The following is a 24,613-nucleotide window of genomic DNA, read 5'->3' as shown; positions in this document are numbered from 1 at the left end:
GTATAAACAAAAACCTACACCAAATGAGGAACACAAATGTAATGTGTTTTTGTTTCTACTACCCATTTTTTTGGATTATATTTCAAAGCAACTCTAAGATCTTTTGAATATTGTACATATTTAGATCAACTAATAATTATGTATGTAGGGATTATGTCTATATTGCTTGTAAAGTAATGAAAATTTCCTATAATAACTTAGAACGATGTGTTAACTATATATACATATATATGTATGTTGTGTGTATATGTGGTTTTTATTTATAAACGTTGTATGCAACCATATTCCTATTGGGGGTCTTAAAAAATGGTCGTACTCCATATCCAATACGGTACTCATATTTGTATTTGTATCTATATCCATGCAACTTCGATGTGTGCAAGATGATAGAAGGTTGATAGCAATTTCTGATATGCAAATGTTTATATGCGATGAACATTATCGTTTTATCACTTATAGTGATAGTACAATGTTGCCACATCTCATATAGTTGATAAGTATGTGCAATCAATTATATTGCTTTTAGAAACAGTTTGCAACGACTGATATGACATTGTGATTATGCAAATATATAGATATCACTAGAAATGATAGATTGATGTTTCAAATTGTTATTGGAATGCTTGCAAATTAATAAATGGATTTTGCATCTGATATACAGTCCTTTATACTTGCAATCCCTTTGTGTTGCTTCGAATTAGCATTATTATGCCTGCAACTGATAATGCCCATGACACTTGCTCTTAAGCAATCACATCAAACAAGGATTAATAGATATAAGAAATCAATGTCTGATGATGTTATTCTGATTGAGAATGACTCCTTATATCTTGTTGTTGGACCGATAAGTCACATTACCAAGGGATGTGATGCATGTTCAGTCATTATCACTTCTCTTACTAATCGTACCACTTCATTACCACCTAACTATCAATTTGTTGTCCTCAATTTTGGGTTCACAAAATTGAGGCAACCTTATGGATTTGTAGGCACATCTACTTTGTTTTAATGTATCAATAAAGTATCATAAAGACACCTCATCATCCCCGAATTGTGCTTTGTGTTGCTCTATCTATGTGTTTCTTTTGAAGGTTTTCATCGAGTTGAATCCTAAATTGTTTTCTAGTAAGAGTTTTTCTTCTCTAACTGTAAACACTCAATTTTTTATTAACTTTCTTGTCTTTTCTTTGTTTTTCTTTGTGTTGTAAATAGTTGTGGTCTTGTTTTTGCCTTAGGTGAATAGCCCTTGGAATTCCACTCGATTTGAGCTAACTTAGGTCCAAATCGGAGTTGTATAGCTCAAGTTATAAGAGAAAAAGTGGGGCTTTTCAAGACTAGTTTTCATGTTACTTTATTAAAAACTATAGTTAGATATTAAATTTAATTGCATTAGACACTTGAATGCACTTAAGTAGGGTTTTTATTACATATTGCATTTATCCACATACAAATGACTGTAAAAACCCACTTCCATAAATTACAAGTCCCAAATTTAATTTAAATGGACTTTTTCAATGCAATAACACATTTTAATGTGTTAAGTGGGTTTTAAATATGTATTTACATATTTTAAACTTATTTAATTAATGTGAGTGGGAAAATCTAACCCGTTTACAAGTTGTTGCATGTATAAGTTTATTTTAATTATATTAATTCATTTAAATGGAATTTTTCTAACCAATTGCATATATCTTTTAAAATTACCACTTTATAGACTTTTAAAATCAAATAGCATGTTTTTATAACATGTAAATGCATGTCTAAAGTAAGTTTTCACTTAACTTAGACAAAAGTGGCAATCTTGGACCCAATTGCATGTGTATGTAACAAAGTCACAGGGTTCGCCGAATTTTTGGCTTGAAGTTCGAAATTCGGCAAACCCTAAAAAAGTTAAAAATAAAGTTAAAATTTCACAAAAAGTTTATATGGCAGAAGAAAATATTGTTGTTTTGTGGAAATGATAATTTATTCGTCATCGTTTTAGGGTTTTTGGCCAAAAGTATTATAAATAAACCCGTGCCCTTCACTGTGAATGCATCAACGGACGAATTGTTTCTCCACTGAGTGCGTGAAGCAAGCTGAGTGGTTTTGACTGTTTCAACATTCGAAGCAGACGAGTCATTGTGGAAACTAGTTATTCGCTGAATAATATAATAGTAGGGAGGAGAGACCAGAAATCTGCCGATGCACGAACTAGTTACTGAACTATAACGGATGAGTCTAGTTTAGCATCTGGTTGGAAACCATTTGAAAATCACTTGGAGCTCCCTGCCGCCGACCCCCCAACTGCAAAGTTTTAAAGATCACTTGAAGCTCCTGCCGCCGACCTCCCGACTACAAACAACGGATACCAGGTAGGTTTGAGATTTTTCATTTCATTTGTTTCAGTTTAGGGTTTATTATTATTTAAGGATATGTATTGTAAATTGTTTAATGTTTATATTGTTTAATAATGTAAATTGTTTATATTTGTTTATATTGTATATTGTAAATTGTAAATTGTAAATTGTTTAATATAGTTTCCATCTTAATATATATGTTTGTTTATTTATTTATTATTAAAACATCATATATGTTTTGTTTTTACTTTTTTTAAATTTTGTAAACTCAAAACAAATATATTGTAAATATTATATTTAATAATTTAATTTAGTATTGTTTCTTTGAAACAATAATAAATTATATCGTTAAATTATTAAATATAATATTTTAATATAAATATTTGTATTAAACAATAAGATATTAAACACTAAAATAGTAATAGATTTATACTTTAATAATAATGTTTATTAAAAAATAGTAATATTTTATTTTATATTAGATTATTTTGTAAATTAATGTTTAAATATTATATTTATTTTTGTCAAAGTTTTTACATTTTATTTTGTAATTATTTAGTTTTGTATGCAATATTTGTTTTAGGTAAACTACAAAATAATTACACTTACTATCTTTATTTATTATTAATATTACTAATTAATTTATAATATATTATTTTATTAATTATTTTCTATTTTTATATGAAAAAACTAATGTATATAAATAATATAAACATAGAAAATCTATTATGCTTTTATTCTATATTTTAAATCATATAGTTTAAGGATTCTATTTTGTTAAATTTAGTGATTTTACTTTGTTTTTAACGTTACATATACTTTAATTTAGTAATATCTTTTATATTGTATGTCCTTAATGAAATTTGGTATTTATTTATGTTTCATTATAGAGTTCAAAATAATTAATTCTTATATTTCATTTTAATATATTAAAAAAAATATTGAATGATTTGAAATAAAAGTATTAATTCTTTCTTTTGTATCATGCAGGTTGCAATTGAATGGCTCCCAATAAAATCAAAGTCTCTAGTATGGAAATATGTGACAAAAGATGGTGCCAAACTCTATTGTACTAATTGTAAGAAAGATTTTATAGAAAGTCTAACAAGGGCAAGAGACCACTTACTTGGTATTAGTGGGGGCACAGGAGGAGGGGTTAAAGCATGTCCAAAAGTGACTAATGAAATGGTAGCTGATATAGAAAGAGAACTAACCCTTTTGGGCGAAGCTGACCATATAGAGATACAAAAAAAACAAAGAATTCAAGAGGATGTATCTAGGTTCACATCTATGTCATCTTCTAGTGTGCTCAAGTCTACAGGCACAAGCACAGGCACAGTAAAACAAAGTGGAACATTAAACAGCTTTTGGAAACCAATAGAGAGACAAGAGGTGAATGATGCATGGAGTGATTTTTTTTACAAGTGTTATTCCATTCAATTCGACAAGGAATCCCCATTTTCGTAATGCAGTTGTGAAAACAACAGAGTTTGGCAAAGGTTACACACCTCCATCTTCAGAGGCTTACAGAACAACTCTTTTAGAGAGGTCCAAAGGCAAAGTGACAGAAAAGTCAGCTATGGTCAAAGACACTTGGAAGGCAACAGGTTGCACTATATTAAGTGATGGGTGGTCAGATATATGTCAGAGGCCTTTGATTAATGTTTTAGTCGCTTCCCCTGAAGGAGTTGTGTTCTTGAAAGTGATTGACACGATCAATCAAAAGAAAACTTCAGAGTATATTTTCCAGAGATTAGACGAAGCCATTATTGAAGTAGGGGTGGAAAATGTGGTTCCAGTGGTTACTGATAGTGCAGTGAATTGTGTGAGAGTCAGGAAGCTGATTGTAGAGAAGTACGCACAAATTTATTGGAGCCCATGCGCAGCTCACTGTTTGGATTTGTTGCTTCATGACTTGGCCAAGTTCCCATGGATACATGAAGCAATTTATAGAGGGAGAGTAGTTGCAAATTTCATTAGAAATCACCATCTCACATTGAGTCGTTATAGGAAACCATCATCTAGAGAGTTGTTGAGGCCTTGTAACACAAGGTTTGCTCCATTCTATATCACATTGAAAAGGGTAATTGAAGAAAAAGCAGCTTTGAGATCTGTGATTTGTTCTAATGAGTGGGAAACTTCAGCACTTTCTAAAAGTGATAAGGGGAAGAACATAGAGAAAATCATTTTAAACAACAATTTTTGAGAAAGTGGATCAAAGGTTTTGAACATATGTGGTCCAATTGTTGATGTTCTTCGTATGATGGATGGTGATACTCCTTGCCTTGGCATGCTTTATGAAAGCATGGACCGATGTAAAGAGTCCATTCAGAGAGCACTAAAAAATGTGGAAGCAAACTACATGGAGATATGAGACACACTTGATTTCAGGTGGAAAATGATGCACACACCTCTACATGCAGCATCTTGCTATTTGGAGCCCAAGTTATTTCGTATTGATAGACAAAGTGATAGTGAAATTATGGCATTTATGATGCTATGGGCAAGTATGAGTGAGATCGAGACACTGCAACTCTAATGAGAGACCAATGTTGGAGATATAAGAAAGCAGAAGGAATGTTTGGAATGAAAGCAGCACAATATGATATGTCACGAGCTGAGGTGACTAGGTATAGATGGTGGATGAGCTATGGGGCACAAACTCCTGAACTACAATGCTTTGCCATTAGAGTATTGAGTCATGGAGCAAGTTCATTGGCATGTGAGAGGAACTGGAGTTGTTTTGACCACATTCATTCTAAAAAGAGGAACAAGCTGTTGATTGGAAAGTTGGGAGATCTTGTCTATGTTCACAGCAATTTGAAATTGCTCATGAACAAATCAGCAAAGAACTCCACATCTTCTTCACAAAATCGAATTTTAGAAGGCATGGCCACTGGACCTCTAGAGGAACTAGACTTCTTGGATGATGAGCTGAGTAGTGACACTGATGATGATTCTAAAGCAGATCAGCCAAGTGTTCTTGATGACTTGGAGCTTTTTTGAAGTTTTATAGTATTGACTTTTGACTATAACATTTTGACAAAAACTATCTCTGTACTTTTGATAATTTTGAGCTATTTTGAAGTTCTTAAGTATAAAACACTGATTTATCTTTTGGATGGTAAAAGAACTTTGAAATCATGATTTTACATATTTCTTATGGTTTATACCTTATAAATGTGATATCTTTTTTTGTAATGATTTCAAATCTCTTTTGTAATCTCAGACTATTTTGATTATATATTGGATATATTATTGGACATCAAGAGATGTTTTCTTTTGTAGTTTTGAATTGAAAAGTTCCTTGCATGAAACTCAAACATATAATAATAAATAACATATAGTTGTATTTTTTTGAAAATTACATGAGGCAAATTTAATGTCGAATTTTTTTTTTTTTTTTTTTTGACTTGTTGAACTTCGTCCGAACTTCATAGCTCTCGAACTCGGACTCGAACCCGAACCTTGTGACTTAGGTATGTGATATTAAAAAACCCATTTCTACCTAGCCTAAGCCAAAGTGGCAATTTTTTGCTCAAATACATGCAATTTGATTCATGTTTTGTGTTTTATAAGTTCACTAAGGCAAAGTGACAATTTTTAGCCCAATTACATGTCTTTAAAAACATGTACGTTTTGCACTAAGTTATTCACTAAAAGCTCATGGTGGCAATTTTCCAAGCAATTGCACGAGTTTTAAAATGTGTATTGGCTCTCCAAAAGTGTGTTTAAGTGACTTTAGAAACCTTTTAAGGAAAAATGGTGATTTTAGAGCACATTGCATGCATTATAATATATGCATTTGCAGAAAGAAATCCTGTTTTTAACTTGCAGCCTGCATTTGGAAGGTTTTGGGCACATTTTTCACATGCAAATGCAACCAAAAAGTGTGTTTTTAGTTTTACTTCACAATATGAGACTTTTTTTATTAAACATCCAAAAGTGGCAATTTTTAGCCCAAAAACACATATTTTTTACTCTCAAAACTTCACTTATTTGGGCGTTTTTGTCCAAAAACGGATTTTGCAGCCTTCAAATGCTAATATATTTAGCATTTCTTGGTCGTTTTTGATGATCTAAGGGTCGTTTTTGTCTAAACTCACCCAAAGAACACATTGGGCTACTTAAAAGGGGAGTTTGTTGAGTATTTTCTTCATTTCTCAACCCATCTAGGGCACGATTTTGCTCAAAAACACCCTATTTTTGAGCAATTTGCACCAAAAAAACAAGTATTTGGATCAAGGTAAGTTTCAAAGTGTTTCCAATCCTTCCTAGCTTGCATTCAAGTTTTCTAAATCAAAAGATATACTTTGGATGTCATTTTCCAAATTCTTTGCATGTTGCACATTGCTTGGTCAAATGATGCAATTTTTTGCTCTAACTTCCTACACTTGGCAAGCTAAAGGATTGAGTCAAGATTCGAATTCTATTTAACACTTCATCTTGCAATCTTTCTAAATCCAAGAAATTTCTTTGATTGCATTTACAAATTTTTCACAAGTGTTTAAAACGACGACTTCTCTTACCTCTTGATAAAATGGTATGATTCCTTGTTATTTTCCATAAGGTATATATTGTATATATTTATTGCATTGTGCATGCAAGTTTCATCATTTCCATTTTCAAATTTGCATATTTTTGTATATATGTTGTCACTTCTTTTTCTTCAATCTTATTTTTCAAGTTGCATATGCAAGGTCCCATTTACTTGCATATGCAGTCAGAGATAAAAGCTCGTTCTAATATGGAAGCAAGTCCCTCTTTTCCCCTCATGAGAATGCAAGTGCAAGTCCCACCAATATGCATTCAATGAACCTCCATATGGGTGCCCTATGGATGAAGAAGATTTTTCCATATGCTTGTCGGATACATAGTATGACTTACACCTATTAAAGTATGCTATGTTTCCATTTCATTACACTTCACTCGTCATTTGCTCATCTTAAAGCTCGTTGGTTGCATATGCAAGTGGCTTCTAAAAACCTGTTTTTGGCTTTTCTACTCATTTTTGAGCCATTCTAAGCTTGACCCATTTGTTCATTCGCTATCCCCAATCATCCCATACACTTTCCCTACTCATACTTTGCACAAATCAGTGGTTTTACACATCAAAAGCAAGAAATGGACCCATCCATGCTTGAAGGAACATACAATGGCTTTTTCTGAAACTCAATAATGACAATAGGCACAACCCCAAACATGCAAAAAAGAAAAAGGAACGTGAAGCAAGAGTGATCACATGATGGAGCCTACAAGAAGGTGAAAGAATGATTACAAGTGTAGTGTTTTCAAGCTAAAAAAGGTCAATGAACACTCAATAGAACAATCAAGGATGCATATTCATTTTCCAGTTCGAGATGCTTCCAAACATGAGCACAACAATCGTAGAATATCGAGCATCTTGTAGCTACATGAAGACCAATAAAGTTTGGTGTTATAGAATTTGTCTTGTAAGATATTTAGAGTATTATTTTTAATTGAAATGTTACATGTGATGGAAAAACAAGATGTAATTGCATATGATAGTATCACGTGCAAACTTGTAACATGTAATCAAGTTGCAACTGCATTAGGCGTGAAACTTTGAATAAAGTCAAAGTAGTTAGTTAGAGATAAGTCTAGATGGTTTAAGTAGTTCCACTTTTTCCTACACCTTTCTCTCTCCTATTTTCCTACATAAAGGAGAGAGCTCATTGTATATGATCAAGGCAAGAAAATTCCGTCAATTTGTATTGTGCACTCTAAGACTTTGTGCTTGGATGTAAATCAAATTGCTTTCAATAAAACAAGCAACTTTGCTTTCAAACTTTGTATTGATTCAAGGTGTTATGTGACAACATTTTATGGATAATGATTATGAGTTTTGGAGTTTTAATCAAGAGGGATTTGAATTTAATTGTGCAGACTTTGAACTGCCTATTACATTCAGAGCCAATTTGAACTTTTGAAGACTTTGTGCTGCATGAGGACAAATTGTAATTGATACTAGTGGCTGTAATCACTTAGATTTGAAGACTTTGGGCTTCAATTGTAAGCATTTTTATTGACTTTGAGGATATCTAGTAAGAGACTTTGTGCCTTACTGGTTATTCTGCTTGAATCTTCATTCGAGACAAATGCAGGAGACTTTGGGTTCTTGTTTTTGTTTCACAATATATAAAAAGTAAACTGTTGCCCCTAGTGTTGTTCTTACATCAATTCCAGGGTCACCGGTATTATCATAGCAATAAGGCACTTTTTGTTAAGTTGGAAAGTTAGAGTTGTAGGCAAATCATTCCTTAAAAAAGAGGAATTGATCAAGAGAACCATCCTTTTTTGTACTTTCAGTTAAGTTCCTATTGAAATAACCTACGGTAAGAAGGGAGCCTCCCCTATTGCTGAAAGGAGAGAGAAATCTCATGAAATGTTGCCTAAAGTCACAATTTTGTAAGTCGTAGTCAGTCACGTACAAAAATTTTAGCTTACACAATCAGCCTTGCCTTCTAATTGCATCCTTCCATCATGTAAACAATTATCCTTCTTGCTAACCACTGTCTTCTCCACAGATCGCTTACTATTCATAACGATGCCTTTGCTATTGATTACTCACGGGCGTTGTTTGTGCTAATTTGTGAAATATCGATTAGTAGATAATTATCAAAGTTCATTAGTTAACATTCTTGGCAATCTGTGCTTGCATTAGTTTAGAGATTGATTACTGAATAGTCCATGAATTCTATTGCTGACTGTCCACACCTTAATCAGTTGTCCATATGATCACATTCAATCTTGAAACATTGTTTATCGTGGACGATCAATATATTGATATATATCATTAATGGACATTACCATCAATCGATTATGTTCTTTCCATCAATGTTGTGCAGTTATACTTATCTTGGTTAGTTGATGTCCCTAGTCTTCATTGATCTCCTTGCAATATATATGCTTCAATCGGATATATCACCTATTCATGATGATTGAAATCTTCAAGACAACCTTTCTAGGATGACACATGGTCTAGATGCAAAGTCGATCTTCATATTTTGGCCTTGATTCTTCTCAATGTGAGATTGATTTTCTTAATCTTATAGTGATGCTCTTGTTGCTTGATATGGTGAACATATATCGCTTTCTGGAAACATGGTCATCATTTGGGATCAAATCCCTAACTTGTCTTAAAAAATTGTCTTATTTGTATGAATTCACAGTTTCCTCGTCTTATTTTCGGAGTATAATTACTTCTAACTAATTTCACAAAATTTTAACAGCTATTAGTGTCTAAGGACTGCGACTCCTTATCCACAATTGTGTTTTACTGCTCTAATAGCAGTGGCTCAAACATGGGGGCATTACACAAGTATGGTATACATTTTGGGTAGAAACTAATTAAGTTAAAAATGCATGCAACTACGATATAAAATACTAAATGAGGAATAGGTTAAAATGGATAATGAAAGAATGGTTTACTCTTAGCTCAGTCTGCTCACATGAGATACTTTTTAATTAGTGTCTTTGCCATGTACCTTTGGTACAAGAGCCTCACCATGCATGACAATAATGATTGAGCTAACCCTTAGACTGCTGTGATCTCGTGGACGTCATTAAAAGCATTCATTTGATATTGTTTCTTGTCTGGGCCATTGGAGACGGAGAAGTGCATGCTCTTTCTGTGCATCCATGTAGCATGGATGCTAACATGGTTCTAACTTTTCAATATAGTGTTTCTACCCACAACCAACATGCTTATTCATTTTAAAGGGCATCCTATGGTTCAAAATTCTACATTAAAGAGAAGAGAAACTATGAGCACTCACCACGACCTCAACTTGATGAAGGAGGTTCTATGAAATGTATATGCAGTGTTATGGTGAAGTGAGAAGCTATAAAGAAAGCCTCTTCCCATATTTAGGGTACCACTAATCTAAAGTAGCAATATTGATTATGTTTATTATTCTATAGCACTTTTAGTGATAACTATAAGACCTTACTTAATGGTGCAAATTTGAAGAATTTTTACACAATGAAGCTTATGATATCATTCCCTCAATGACGAATACTGTCTTGCTCACCCATTTTCCTAGCGAAATGTATAATGTCTCTTTCACAGAAAATATAGGGAGCTCAGCATTTTCACTTCTCAAAAAAAGCACAAAACAAATACACAAGAAAAATTTATTAAACAAATGCAAGCCTTTGAACAAAGTAAACACTGCACTAACGTACCACAGATAGAATTTTCTTCCTCCATGAGAGACTTTCGGTTTCCATTAACCGTTGATAATGCTTTAGCTGGGCAATACTCTCCTTTATAGACATTAAATCAGCATTCGCACTTGCATATTCCTCAGATAATTGTTTTACTGTTGCAGATAGCAAGGTTCTGGCAATACCCATTGGAGTCTCCAATTTAAGTCTGATTTTCTCTGCTCCTCTGTCAGTGGATCCATCCAGGAAACTGAATATGAATTCTTCAAGTGCAGAAAATCCACTGCTTACCCAATTCGGATCCTTTGAAAGAATTTCTAAGTCAACGCCTCCATCCCCTGCTGTTGCTGCTATTTTCGCTTCTAAGGCAGAACGTGAAGAAACTGGATATAGAATTACCTGTTCTATGCTTAACAACTGCAGTACATTGTCCTTCACAAATCCCATGGCCTCATTCAGCTGCGAATAAAAAATACAAACCAAAAATACACATTTGAGAAATTCAGTATCATGAGAAAGGGGGGAATTTACTTTATCCTTGAAGAAAATAACTATACTTTAATTTCTGAACTTGAAGCATAATAGCAACACAACACCAGATCTCAAGATAGGGTTGACAACCTCTTTGATATCTTTGAAAATATCTGACTTGTTTAAGATGAAAATTATCTTTTTACCCCATTGGCGGATGTAACGAAGAAAACCCACCTGTATCGAGAGATGAATTTATGTCAGAATAAGATCGAAAATATGTTGCTTCAAATAAAACTGAAATTATTAAAAAACTAATATTCCATTAGAATTTTACATAAATTAATTGCTAATGACTGTTTAAAGAATTAAATAAGTTCATTCTTAAGTTCAATTTATAGTCAGGGCCAAAATTGAAATAACATCAATGTACCGCTGTTTACAAACTATGATAGTTAGACATTCAACTATTAGTGTAGTTTTTTATTTTTCATATTTTGCTAAGTTTTTCCTACACTTTTAATAATCTCGCTTAGGTTAATAAAGCATGTCTTATTAGGCGAATGGTTGTGAGGTGTCACCTTCCTACATGTGAGCATCCATTAGCTATCTTGGGAAGATACTTTGCTATCTTTAGTCCGATAGATGGTTGCTCCTCATTGGTTGGTGTTGCCACCTCCTCCCTCTTCCTAGCCTATATAAGCATGCTACCTGGCTTGTATTTGCATCTCTTATTTTTGCATCCTCTTAATGCTATTTTGCTTCTAGCATTTGCATTACTCTCTTGGAGACTAACTCTATAATGCTATTTTGATTTTGTATCATTTGCATTCATAGTTTAGATATTTATTCTTTGCACTAGTTTTCTGGGTTATTAATCTTTTCAGATTCTAACATGGTATCAAAGCTTTTCTATGTGCAAGAGTAGATTTTAGTTTCCTTATTTGAGAGATTCGGGGGGGGGGGCTAATAAACTTTATTATAGTTTTTTGAAAAACAAAATATGCTCTTCTCTTGCATCTTTGGATGATCTTGAGAATCAGAAAAGTTTTGACAAAAACGGTTTTTCTCTGGAGTTTCAATCTCAAATCTGACAACCAACTTGCATATTTGGAGGTTTCAATCAGTATTGCAGGTTCCAGCATGCCATTGATGGACTTAGGAAGCTGATCCAGCATTTACATGTTATATTTTGGTTGTTGGGGTCGTTACTTGATTTTTGGAGCTGTTTTTTTCTGTTAAAGGCGTTTGATTTACACTACAGCAACATCTTCTATACATCAGCAAGGAAAATGCTTTTTGGGTTTTGTTCGCAATGCCGAAAAACCATCTGGGTATCTTTTAGATTTTGAATGCAATCTATATATTTTGCAGGATCTAGCGCGGATCTATATATTAGTGGTAAATCTAAGCAAGACCTTGGTTATGGTCTTCAATTGTTTGAAGACCTCGCATCTCCATTTTTAGTTTCAAGGCAGTGAGATAGAGATAACATCCTCATATACTTACCTGGTAGTCAAGTTCTCTAAAACTCGCTTCATCTTGGCATTAATCATGCAGCCTCAGGTTAGTAAGGGGCTTGGCTCCCTTGCTATGCTCGAGAGACAAATTTTCCGCCACCACTTCCAAGATACCACGACCAAGATGTCCCTTTCGGACTCTTTGATTAGACCGGCTATCCTCTATGGCTCTATTGTTTGGGGTCCCTCCCTCTTGGACTCTAACTAGGATTTAGTTGAGAGAGTCCAGACTCTTTTTCTTCAGTGCATGATCAGATGTCATCAGTCCACACCCCACAATATCATTTTGGTGGAGTTTGGGGCTCACCCTTTCAAATTGGGAACTTTTTTATTTGACTTGGTTTCTTCACAATCTTTGAAGCTTCACTTACTCTGCTAAGGGTTGCTGTAAATATTCCTACCTGGCCTAATGTTCTTCTAAGGGAACCGTGGAGTCTGATCCTAATGACAAGTCTTGTTGTTGATTCACCCAGGCCTCTACCCTTCTTGGCTTGATTGGTATTGCGATGGACCACCTCCCCCCTTCCAGTTATCGTTGGACACCCCTGCTCACCTACTTCCATCTCAACAGGAGCTGAATGGACATGTCAAACTTCACATCTACAGAAAGTATATTCTCACAACTTGGAGCAACCCTTCGAGGTGGCTCCGCCTGAGGATGGCCTTCTATGTTGAGCACTTCCTTGATATCCAAAACGAGGTCATTAAGCGCCCTTGGTACCTTACCCATCACTAGAATCATGCCCTTTACATCTCCTTGGGATCTTTTAGAGTGGGCTCTCACAGGCTATGTATACAAAGTGATCACCAAATCGACAAAGAGGACAAGATTTGCCACCTTTGCCCCTGTGGAGAGGTGGAGACTGAGACCCATTTTATTTTTTGTTGCCCCATCTACTATAGGTCAGGGGAGGTTCTACTGCTTGTTCATGGAGTGCAGATCCTTTTCTTCATTCTTCAGATACACAAACTAACGATGTCTTGCACTTTATCTTCAAGAGACCTTGTGGCTTCTGGATTATACTCTTTAGCTTCAATTCCCATCGAGATAGACTCGTAAACAACTTATCACCCCATTCTTTACACCCGTGACCCCTGCTTGGGGGATGAAGTGGTCTCTCTACCCTATTTCGAGTCACACCAGATCTATGAGACCCCATAGACGACACATTTGGCAGCAACACCCTTCTTCCAATAGTCTTCAAGGGTGGCGACCTAGGACATCTTCTCGTCCTAGATAATACCCTTCTGTTCTGGACTACTTCTCATTTATGAGGAGTGTTTAGTTCTTGCCCTTTTCTATTCTTTTGCTTTCTTGCTCTTTTTGTGGACACCATTTGGTGCTCCCCTTGCTACTTTTTGCTCTTTTGTACTGCTCCTAGTCCCTTAGACCCTTGTTAGTCTCTAGTTGGACATTAATAAATTTATCTCATCTTATCTTATCTAACAATTTTAATTTCAAAAAACAAAAAACAATTTCTAGAAAAAATTTCATAACAAAAGAGGGTCAAATTTTTCTTTAAAAATTCACCAAATTTTATGAAATCCCATTGACCTGCTCTAATACCATGTTATGGTAAAATGATGTTGTTGTGGTTGTATTAAACAAAGGAGATGAAAGCTCCTTATATATATTTACAAAGACAATGTTTCTAAAAGAAACAATCGTGCACTAAAGACGGAAATAGAAACTACCTAATAAACTAAAGCCTAACTAAGATGACCATTAAAGAAATATTATAATATTCTAATACTCATGAACCTATAATTTGAAGTTGGGGTCCTAAATCAGGATTCTTGCTCTATATGGTATAGAATGTTATTTGCAAAATTAAGTCACGAGGTACTTGGATTAAAAAGATCAATGTTGTTCAAGAAGAACTAAAGTAATGGTCCAAGTTGGGGTTGCTTCTTTGTACATATTAATAGATTTGTCCTAGGTCCTTAAGATTCTTGTATGTTTGTTGTAGAAAGCTATTTGCAAAATAAGTGGTACTTAGATTAAAAAAATTTTAAATGGTTATAGAAGACCACAATTTAATGTTTAAAGTTAGGGTTTCTTCTTTGTACATATTAATATAGGTGTCCACCTTCCCTCTTGAACTCAAACCTTTTAACTCTATCAATAAACAATTTTTCCAGCTAATATTTTCGTGTGCATTAAAAGCCTGATTTTGCAGGGATCCCCACCTTAACAAAAAACTTCTTTGCAATCTATGTTGATCTTTGCAATCATTTCTAATAATCAATATCATGGTAGGTAGTGCCACTCTGTGTATCAAGCACTAGTACACTACCTTTGGAACCCTTCTCAATATTGGGTAGTCTCATGATTAAACACATGGGAAACGGTCATTATGCAGGACTATTTAATTTCCGTAGTGCATAAATTTCAAAGAGAACCAACATTTTCAACAAAAGCAAATATATAAATTAAGATTAAAGAGCAGCAGATTATTAGCATGAAAAATCAATATCAAAAGCAAAATTTAGTTAAAATTAAACTTGGAGAAAAACATTTTGACCCACCTCACTTTCAGTCAATGGTCGATCTGCTGATATTACAAAAAGCACCAAGTCTGCCCTAGGCAAAAACTCTTCAGTAAGTCGTTGTTGTCGATGAAGAATCACATTTGCACCAGGAGTATCAACAAGGCTCATCTGTTACACCATGAACATATATTCATCCATACATGAGCCGGCAATTATTACATGTAATGTAAGTGTAAGGTCAGGCATTCAAAGTGAATATGCAAGTCATAAAACAGCACACTTCAGTAAATGTTGTAGTCACCAATCAATAAACAAGCAAATATTGTACTGCTTAAGTAACTTAAATAAATTCTACATATATTTGACTTAATACAGTTCTTTTTACAAATTTCAAAGATAATCTAGAAAATAAATATTAATAGCAAAATTCAACGAACATATGCAAAGCATTTAACAGCAAATTTCAGAATATGTTTCATTATTAATCATCAGCATTGTTCCAGTACAATCAGGTTTTATGCATGCATTTGAGTTTGGAGACATGACTCATTTGCAATTGCAGCCCTAATTGGAGAAGTTGAAAACACAATTTTATGGCCCATTTAGGACCTCCAAAAGGATTAGAGAGTGGAAAACATGATTTGGAACTACCTGAATGTCATGATCCCAATTTAATTTAGAATATTAATAATAATTAATGCAATATTACTAATTTAATAATAACTATAAAATCATATCAAAATATAAGAATAAGAAATAATAGTTAAAAATGTATAATCTATTATCAATAAAATAATATATAGTATAAGATTAAAAATAATTAAGTAATAATAAAATTACAATGAATGAATAAATAAATAAAATTAAATACAAGAGGGACGATTGCAAAAAGTATGTTAAACTTTCTAAATAGAATTTAATAATAAATGATGATAAACACAAAGTAAATTTAACAAACTAAATCTAATGAAAAATCAAGAGATATACAATTAAACGACGTGACTCTTTCAAGTTTAGATATAAAAGGGAGGATAATTCATTTTAAAAGAGAAGGGAAGAAGAGTAGAAGATAGAATTTAAGGAAGGATTAATGGAATAGAAAAGTAATTTTATAAATGGTCGCAATGACGAACGCAATTATGAATGGTTTTGAATCTTCAAAAAGATTGTACTTATAAAGTTTGTGACTTTTCAAAAGGAATGTAATTATGGAGGGTTGTGACCTTTTGTAAGGATTGTGATTATGAAGGGTTGTGACTTTTCAAAAAGAATATAGATGAAAAATAAAATAAAATTTATAAATTACCTTTGAATAATAAAAAAGAATAAAAATGGTATCAAAAGGAGAAAACAGAACAAGGTAACAAAAGAGATATAATCACATACCTCTTGACATATTTAACGTGAAAAGAATGGCAACTCTAAAAGGTGGTAAAGGCATCATAAAGATATCTATGTATAAAAGGTATTTTAAATATTTAATGTTTTCTTTAGATATATGAGTAGGTTCTTAACAGTTCAAAAAGAACAATAATTGGATGAATATTTGAAATTTGATATTATGCTCATTAAATGATTATAAAGAAATAATAAATTAAACTCCCATAGTATCGATGTAGGGATTGTGCTCAACTCTATATAAATGGCTAACTGTCAGTGTAAGGATTGGGATCATCTCTATGTAAATGGCTAAGTTGGTATTAATGGAGTCTCATAGTGCCTATGCAGGAGATTTGTATATCCTCTATATAAATAGCTACTATTGTGAGTGGGAGAGGAAAACACAATCCCTGTATAAATGGCTAGATGAGAATGATGCCTCATAGTGTCAGTGCAAGAGGTTAGAACTTAGTACAACCTCCATATAAACAGCTAATAGTGCTAGTGCAAAAGGTCAATATAACCCTTGTATAAATGGTTAGATGAGGAAGATATTATGGCCAGAATATTTTGAAAATATCAACATATGCATAGGTGATTGGCCTTGGATAGAGGATGTTCCATCCAAGAAGAATCTTAAGGGGTGCACTCTAGTGAAGACGATGGAATAACTAAGGGCTAGAATACCCAATCTAGAGACATCTTTAAGGTTGGGGTTAAGTTGGAGGGTAGAATAGTATGTTTAACCTTATATTGTTGAAATCTAACATCTATTTTGCAGGTATTACATGTCCCAAGCTAACCCTAATAGCAAGGACATTACAATAGTACCAGAGCATGATCTTCCCATCTTGTAAGATAGAAGAGCATATAAGAACATAATTCATATAAAAGACTAATGTGGAGTGCCAATGGAGATTGGAGGAGGTTCAATCATACCCATGAAAGCAACCTAAAAATTTGGACTAAAAGATGTACATATTTCAAATCAGTGGAAGAAATTATATAATTGTTTGAGGACAAGCAATTTCAAGTAGGGTGGATTGTCATGCCCCCAATTTAAGATAGAATTTTAATGCTAATTAAGACAATATTATTAATTAAATAATGACAATAAAATCATATCAAAATATAAGAATAAGAAATAATTGCTCAAAATATAATCTATTACCAATAAAATAATATATATAGAAAAATTTGGCTCTACGACTTGAGGATATCTTGGGCAAACTCCAAGGAATACCTCAAACAAGGTCTTCCATGTGGCAGAGGATCATCCTCCATTTGTCTTGCCCATGTACTGCATTTAATGTAGACTATTCAAGCACCCCTTAACTATGGGTGACAAATCCCTAGGAGAAATTTTGAAGGAAAAACCTATAATAAACTACCAAAACCTACCAACGAGTTCTGGAGTCACCAAATCCTTCAAGCAGGCACTTAAGAATGACCTAGCCTTGCCAAATGGAGCCCAGTTCGAAGAGTGGTCAAGCAGCCATGATGGAGGAAGATGCAAAGAACGAGATCCAAGTAAGAACCCGACTACCTCCTCTTGTGTTCTTAAACCTAATACCCAAATGGCCAAGGCCATTGAGGGTGAAATAAGTAGGCTCAGAGAGTCATCCATATTCCTGGTTGCTCAAGATGCCAACAAAATCCCTTCTAGGGCTTTTGTGAATGAATGGCTCCGTAGTAATTGGAGCAACAAATTAGGTTATCATTTCATGTACCTTAGAGTGTTGCCAACAGCTCTTTTTATTATCTTCTTCGCGGACCCTATCATAGAAGCAAATAATTGAAAGACAATTCTCGAGAATAGGTTCCTCCACACTTAGAGCCTTATCTTGGTCTTCTAAAGCTATCAATGCAGAAATTATGCATCTCTCTTCCCCGAGATGGGTCACCATCAACAGCCTCCCTATCTTCCTTCGGAATTCAATTCCCCAAGCCCTAGAACTCCTTGGCAAGGTAATTAGAGTCGATAGCATAGACAACCTTCTCCCACATACAGATGCCAAAATCCTAATTTCTATCAACCCTAGGAAAGATATTCCGAAAGAAATTATTTTCAAATTACAAGGTCGAAACTACATTTGCGCTATCTCATTCATTAGAGGGCTTAATGCTTGCTTCCTATGTGGAAAAGAGGGCCATATGAGGAAACATTGGTTAAAAAGAGAATCTCATCTCTTCCCAAATCAAACTCAACCCCTTCTAATGGCCCCACTCAACCTTCTCAACAGGAGGCATCTATCAATGGTCACTCGAATTACTCTTCTCCTACTCTCGATATGTCTCCACATATCCTCTGAGGAATTGGACACCTCTCTAGATGCTCTACAAGAAGGCTTCACCATACCAATCAACCCTATCCCTCCTCCTTCTATTGCTCTCTCACGTTTGGAATCTCTTCTGAAACCCAATGTTGCTAGTCTTGGCCTTCTATTGCCTTCCCCTAAACCCAAGCATAGAACCTAAAATGCACAGTAGTTGGTCCTTGAAAAAATTAAGAAAAATTTTGGACAAGGATTTTGGAATCGAACCTCGACTCCCCCAATCCTTCCCCCTTGGGACAAGATTGAATCCATATTACAATGCCCTCCTAAAGCATAGAGTGGCTTTGATGGTAATAATCCTACTAAGGTAGGTAACAATAGTACCTCTGAAGAAGTCGATGAAGATACCCCTAATCATTCCATTCTACATGTTGATGGTTTGGAAGCCATTAAGAGATCATTTGAACTTTGTGACAAACTCAGTAATTTTTTACCTAATTATGATCCCCTCCCCCCCCCCCCCCCCCCCACATTTTCAAAACCAATTACTCCCTTCGGAGGCTTGCTTCTATTATCAAAGTTAACCCCAAGGAGCTAAAAGATTATGGTATTCAGGGACATTGTGAGGATATAGGTACTCCATGCCCCATCAACATAGAGGAAGGTGATGCCTTCATAAATAATGCAGAAAAGAAAACTAGGGAACCTAGAATCAGAATCGAGGACTCAAAGGAGAATGTGTTGGGTAGGGAGGAAGAATGTGAAGATATTGTCCAGTCTTCCAAAAGAAAGAGAAGCAGATCATTCAACTTCATCAGTAGTATCAAACCTTCCAAAATGCCTAGAAGGAAACTCCCCAAGTGCTTCAAAAACTTTGAAACAGCAATGGAGATTGAATCCCAACCCGCTTTTAAATGAATGCCAAATATGTGTCATGGAATGTCAAAGGGTTGGATTCTTGACCTTTTGCACTGACACTATTAGCCATTTATACAAAGGTTTTACTAACTTCTTGCACTGGTATATGAGGTATCATGCTCATCTAGCTATTTATACGGGGATTGTGTTGCCCTCTCGCACTAGAACTATTAGCCATTTATACAGAGGATATACAAATCTCCCACACTGGTACTATGAGACTCCATTAATCCCAACTTAGCCATTTATATAGAGTTGAGCACAATCCCTACATTGGCACTATGGGAGTTTAATCTATTATTTCTTTAAATTCATTTAAAGAACACAATATCAAATTTTATATATTCATCCAATTATTATCTTTTTGAATCGTTAAAAATCTACTCATATATATAAAGAAAACATTAAATATATAACATATCTTTATGATGCCTTTACCACCTTTTAAAATTGTCTTTCTTCTCACGTTAAATATATGCCAAGAGGTATGTGATTATACATTTTTTGTTACCTTCCTCTATTTTTTCCTTTTGATACCATCTTTATTCTTTTTTATTATTCAATGGTAATTTATAAATATTATTTTATTTGTTATCTATACCCTTCTGAAAAGTCACAACCCTACATAATCACAATCCTTTCAGAAAGTCACAAGCCTTCATAATCACATTCCTTTTGAAAAGTCACGACTCGCAACACTTAATAATTACAATCCTTTTGAAGTCACAATCCTTTATAATTACAACTCTTTCGAAGAATCACATCCTTTCATCATTTCAACCATTTGTAAATTTAATTCCCTCTTCCATTAATCATTCTTTAAATTCCATCTTCTACTCCTTCCTTTCTCTTTTAAGATGAACTCTCCTCCCTTTCATATCTTAACTTGAATGAGTCACGTCTTTTCATTATATATCTCTTGCGTTTTCATTAGATTTAGTTAATTTATATTATTTTATATTAGATTATTTATTTTGTGTTTATTATCATTTATTATTAAATCCTATTTAGAAAGTTAACATACTTTCTACAATATTCTCTCTTGTATTTTTAAATATTTATTTATTCATTCATTGTAATTTTATTATAACGTAATTATTTTTAATCTAATACTAATTATTATTTCATTCTATTAATTAAAAAGCATTAAATAGTTGAGTACAACATAGTAATAGTTGAGGCTGCCAATTACCAGCATATGCTTTAGTTCACAAGTTGTGGGTCATATAGATCCACAATACCTAAACATCGGGCTGATTCAAAAACATATATTATTTCAACTCGTGTATTAATTATCTTCTTTGAACCGTGTCGTCCATGGCATAGGTCTATTAGCCCATCTAAGTCTAAGACCTTCTCGAATGATGTTGCGAGGATTACTGAATAGTGTTTCCCAAGGTAGAGCAGGGGGACACACCAGTGCTCCCATTAGAATACATGGGGATCTATCAAATCTTCCTTTAGTGGGCTGCTAGTCAGTTATCATAGGATCTATTGCAAGTCTATTGGCAGGCACCATTAACCCTATTATGCTTGTGCATTGTCCACTAGTCTGTTGAACCCTATTTCACCTGGTCAGTTGCTTGTGCTCTCTTTGTTGTTGATCGTTGTCTCAGCAATGGATTGCAGAGTTGTCCCTTTCTCCCTGTTTGCTTTTGTGACTTTCTTCTACATGATGATTTGGTCTAGTAGTTCCTTTGTGTAGTCAAAATCAAATTCTTTTTGCTCTTTGGTTCTCAATTCAAATGGTATGTCCTTGAGAACATTAGTACATTTTGTGACAACTTTAATCAGTTGATGTTCATTTACCTAGAAACACAGAGTAACCTACAAGGAAATATGATGGTAGATGAGTCTTCCTAAAGACTCAATAAGAACCATATGTCTACCTCTAAATATATCCTTATTCCTAAGTAACCAATGCCAAAGCAAGTAAGAGGAAAAAATAGACCAAAAAGAGTTAAGAAGCTTGGAAATGCCAAGAATATAACCAGAAACAACATGAGTAAAGAGATATCCATATTCGGATTCAACGATAAGCCAAACATATTCCACACCCCCTGGGAAAATGGGCAATCAGAGAAAACATGAGACACAAATTCAGGTTGCTGGTAGACCAAACAGGCAAAAGGTTCTCCATCGGGCATAGAAAAAGGTAATTTGTGCAGAAGGGCTTGCCAGAGAAAGCATTGGATCTTAGGCTTGTTAGAAATAATCCACCAAGAGAAGTGAGAGGTGGGGGGGGGGGGAGGTGAATCAGTTATCCAATTAAAACATTTATCAACCTTAATTAATCTTAACCATGCAACCAAAGTAAACAACCATAACAAGATACACACACACAATTACACCAAATTTGTTAACTAGGAAAACCCTTGATCGGAGGGAAAACCTTGGTGGGAATGATGCCCACAATATACTGATATATACATTCCTTGTTAGAGGATGGACGCTATTAGGAGTCTATAAACACATTCAATACATAAGAGTTCCTGTTAGGAGATTCCAACCCTGTTAGGAGTTGTAAAAGGTAGAAGGACCCACTGTCCAAACAACTTCTAGGGCAACACCACTGAACTTCACTGTCCAACTGATCTCTCAACTATTCCTTGCAGAATAATTATTCGTACTGTGCTATATCCTCTTTCCTATTTCCTGTCAATAGGACCAATCATTGTCAGACCTTGTAGACCAGGTCACAAACCTCAGATCTTAAAATAAAACCTTGGCAACGAAGTTTTCTCCAACTTCGCTCTGCTCTTCTTATCCTCGCATATCAACTTGTTTCTCTTCTGTTCGGTTCTTTGTGCTTCATGCAATTGTTCATACATTCATACATAACAAAGGAAAATGTCCTTCCTTTATACCGAATTCATAAAACAATTCCCTAATTCGGCTATTACACCTTCTCAATTAATTATTATAGGACCTCATTAAGAACACATTATACTTAGCAATAACATCAATCAGTCGTGCAAGGGGGTTCCATGATCTAGAAAGACACTCAGAAATAGAAACACATCATCAAGAAAGGGGCAAGATGGAAGGTGGGAAATGGAAGGAATGTTCATTTTTGGGAAGATACCTAGATCTTGGATCATCCTCTTTGTGCTAATCAAAGGTGGAATAGTTATATGGAACAATGTAAGAATATCTTTGGAACTTTTGTTACGGATTATTGAGAGAATATTTCTTGGCTGGATCTCAAAAGGGTGGTTGAGAATATGGCTGAACTTAACAAGTTTTTAAATGTTGTCTTTTGAAGTCAAGAGGAGGTTGAATTGATATGGAAGCATGATCCTAGTGGGATGTTCTCTGTTTCTTTGGTCTATATCAACTCTTTTGATATGCATCCAGAACCCTATTGGGCCAAGGCTTGGGTAAAAGGTATGACACCTAAAATTAATATTTTCTTCTGGATTCTTTTGCAGGATAAGATCTTGACTATTGATAATTTAATGAAGAGAGGGTTCAATATTGTTAATAGATGTTACCTTTGCAAGAATGATGTTGAATCAGCCAATCATTTAACTTTACATCGTTCTTATACTAAAAAGATCTAGTAAAGGATATGTGGTCTGATGAACATTGATTGGGTTTTCCCAACTACCATCCAAATGTTCTTCTTTAGTTGGACGCCTCCCTCTAATAATTCTTTGATTTTAAGATTGTGGGTTTTTATTCTCCCATATCTTTGTTGGGGTATTTGGAAGGAGCGCAATGATAGGGTGTTTAGAGGTGTTGAATCTAATTTTGATCAAGTGTTATGTAAGATTAAGGCACTACTGATAGAGAATATCAAAACCAATGGATTGGGACAACAACATCACAATGATTGGGAAGAGAAGGTGATTCAAAATTGGAACCTTGGTGGCTTGAGTATGAACCAGAAGGGTCCTAATCCAAGGGATAATGCAAGATGGGATAGCCCACTAGTGGATTGGTATAAGATAAACTTTGGCGGGGCCTCCAAAGGTAATCCGGGAACTGCTAGTTGTGGGGTTGTTATTAGAGATGCTTATGGAGAGAAAGTCAGTTGTATGGCTATCCCTATTGGCAGCCAAACCAATCATGTTGCCGAAGCTAGTGCTGCCCTACATGGTCTCATTTTTGCTAAGAGTTTAAATTTGAGGAAGGTTTGGGTGGAAGAAGATTCTTTCAATATCATAAATTGTCTTAATAGAACCACTAAACCTTCATGGACTATAAGTAATATTATCTTTCAGGCCATTCATATAATTAATTCTTTTGAAATATGTGTTGTTACCCGTAACTTTAGGGAAGCAAATCGAGCTGCTGATTGGACAGCTAATGTGGCTTGTATGAGTGAACAAAAGATTATATGGAATAATAATGATCTATTACCTATTGAAGGATGCCTATTTATCGATTATGATAAAATGGGGAGTAGGAAAAGATGCCACAATTGTTAAATATAGTGGATTTCTAATAGATAAACAATTACAAAAGAATGCTTGTAGATAAGTTCTAATTTGAATTATGCAGAATATAAGTACTTATCTCTAACTGTGACTTGCAGCAAAATATTTGATGTCTTCCTCCTTCAGCAATAGTCAAAGCACTGGATCACTGTATAACAAAAGAGATGGTGATGATAACAATAATATTTCACAATACTGATCTTTCTTTGCAGGTACTCGGATGCCTTATATTGATGCTTTCCCTGCGGCAGTTTGTAAGTATATATAGGCAGTGTAAAGACATGACTCTGAAGAGTCATGTCTCTACGTGGCCCAAGAGCCACGTAGGATAACTGCAAAACTAAATCATAAGCCACCGCCCAATAATAAATCAAGGCCCCGATAATGATCAACACTTGATAGAAGCAAAGCATGAGGGTATGAAACCCGATACAAGCAAGATATTAAAGTCACTAATAATATGAAGCCCGACCATTATAAAGTTGGTCAATAATATGCTCTCTTCACTATCAATAATTCTGATGCATGATAGAAATGTAAGTATACGTATATGTATGCATATATCAATATGTATATATCTACGT

At 34.4% G+C, this 24,613-nt stretch overlaps 1 protein-coding gene across 1 annotated transcript in view; it reads right to left on the bottom strand.

Moving 5' to 3' along the window:
- The window catches only part of FZL (FZO-like protein), a 171,484-nt gene that overhangs the window by 49,397 nt on the left and 97,474 nt on the right, over positions 1 to 24,613 (bottom strand). The window contains exons 5-7 of the mRNA XM_089797582.1: positions 15,050 to 15,181; positions 11,151 to 11,237; positions 10,548 to 10,988 (exon numbers count right to left, since the gene is read on the bottom strand). Coding sequence (XP_089653708.1) covers positions 10,548 to 10,988; positions 11,151 to 11,237; positions 15,050 to 15,181 — 660 coding nt within the window. The remainder of the gene's footprint in view (positions 1 to 10,547; positions 10,989 to 11,150; positions 11,238 to 15,049; positions 15,182 to 24,613) is intronic.

The sequence above is a fragment of the Cupressus sempervirens genome, chromosome 8, assembly GCF_028749045.1.
Source record: "Cupressus sempervirens isolate cs-2001-9-10 chromosome 8, ASM2874904v1, whole genome shotgun sequence".
Taxonomy (NCBI): domain Eukaryota; kingdom Viridiplantae; phylum Streptophyta; class Pinopsida; order Cupressales; family Cupressaceae; genus Cupressus; species Cupressus sempervirens.
Note: the sequence above shows the minus strand (reverse complement) of the source record. Positions and strands in the feature narration are given on the sequence as shown.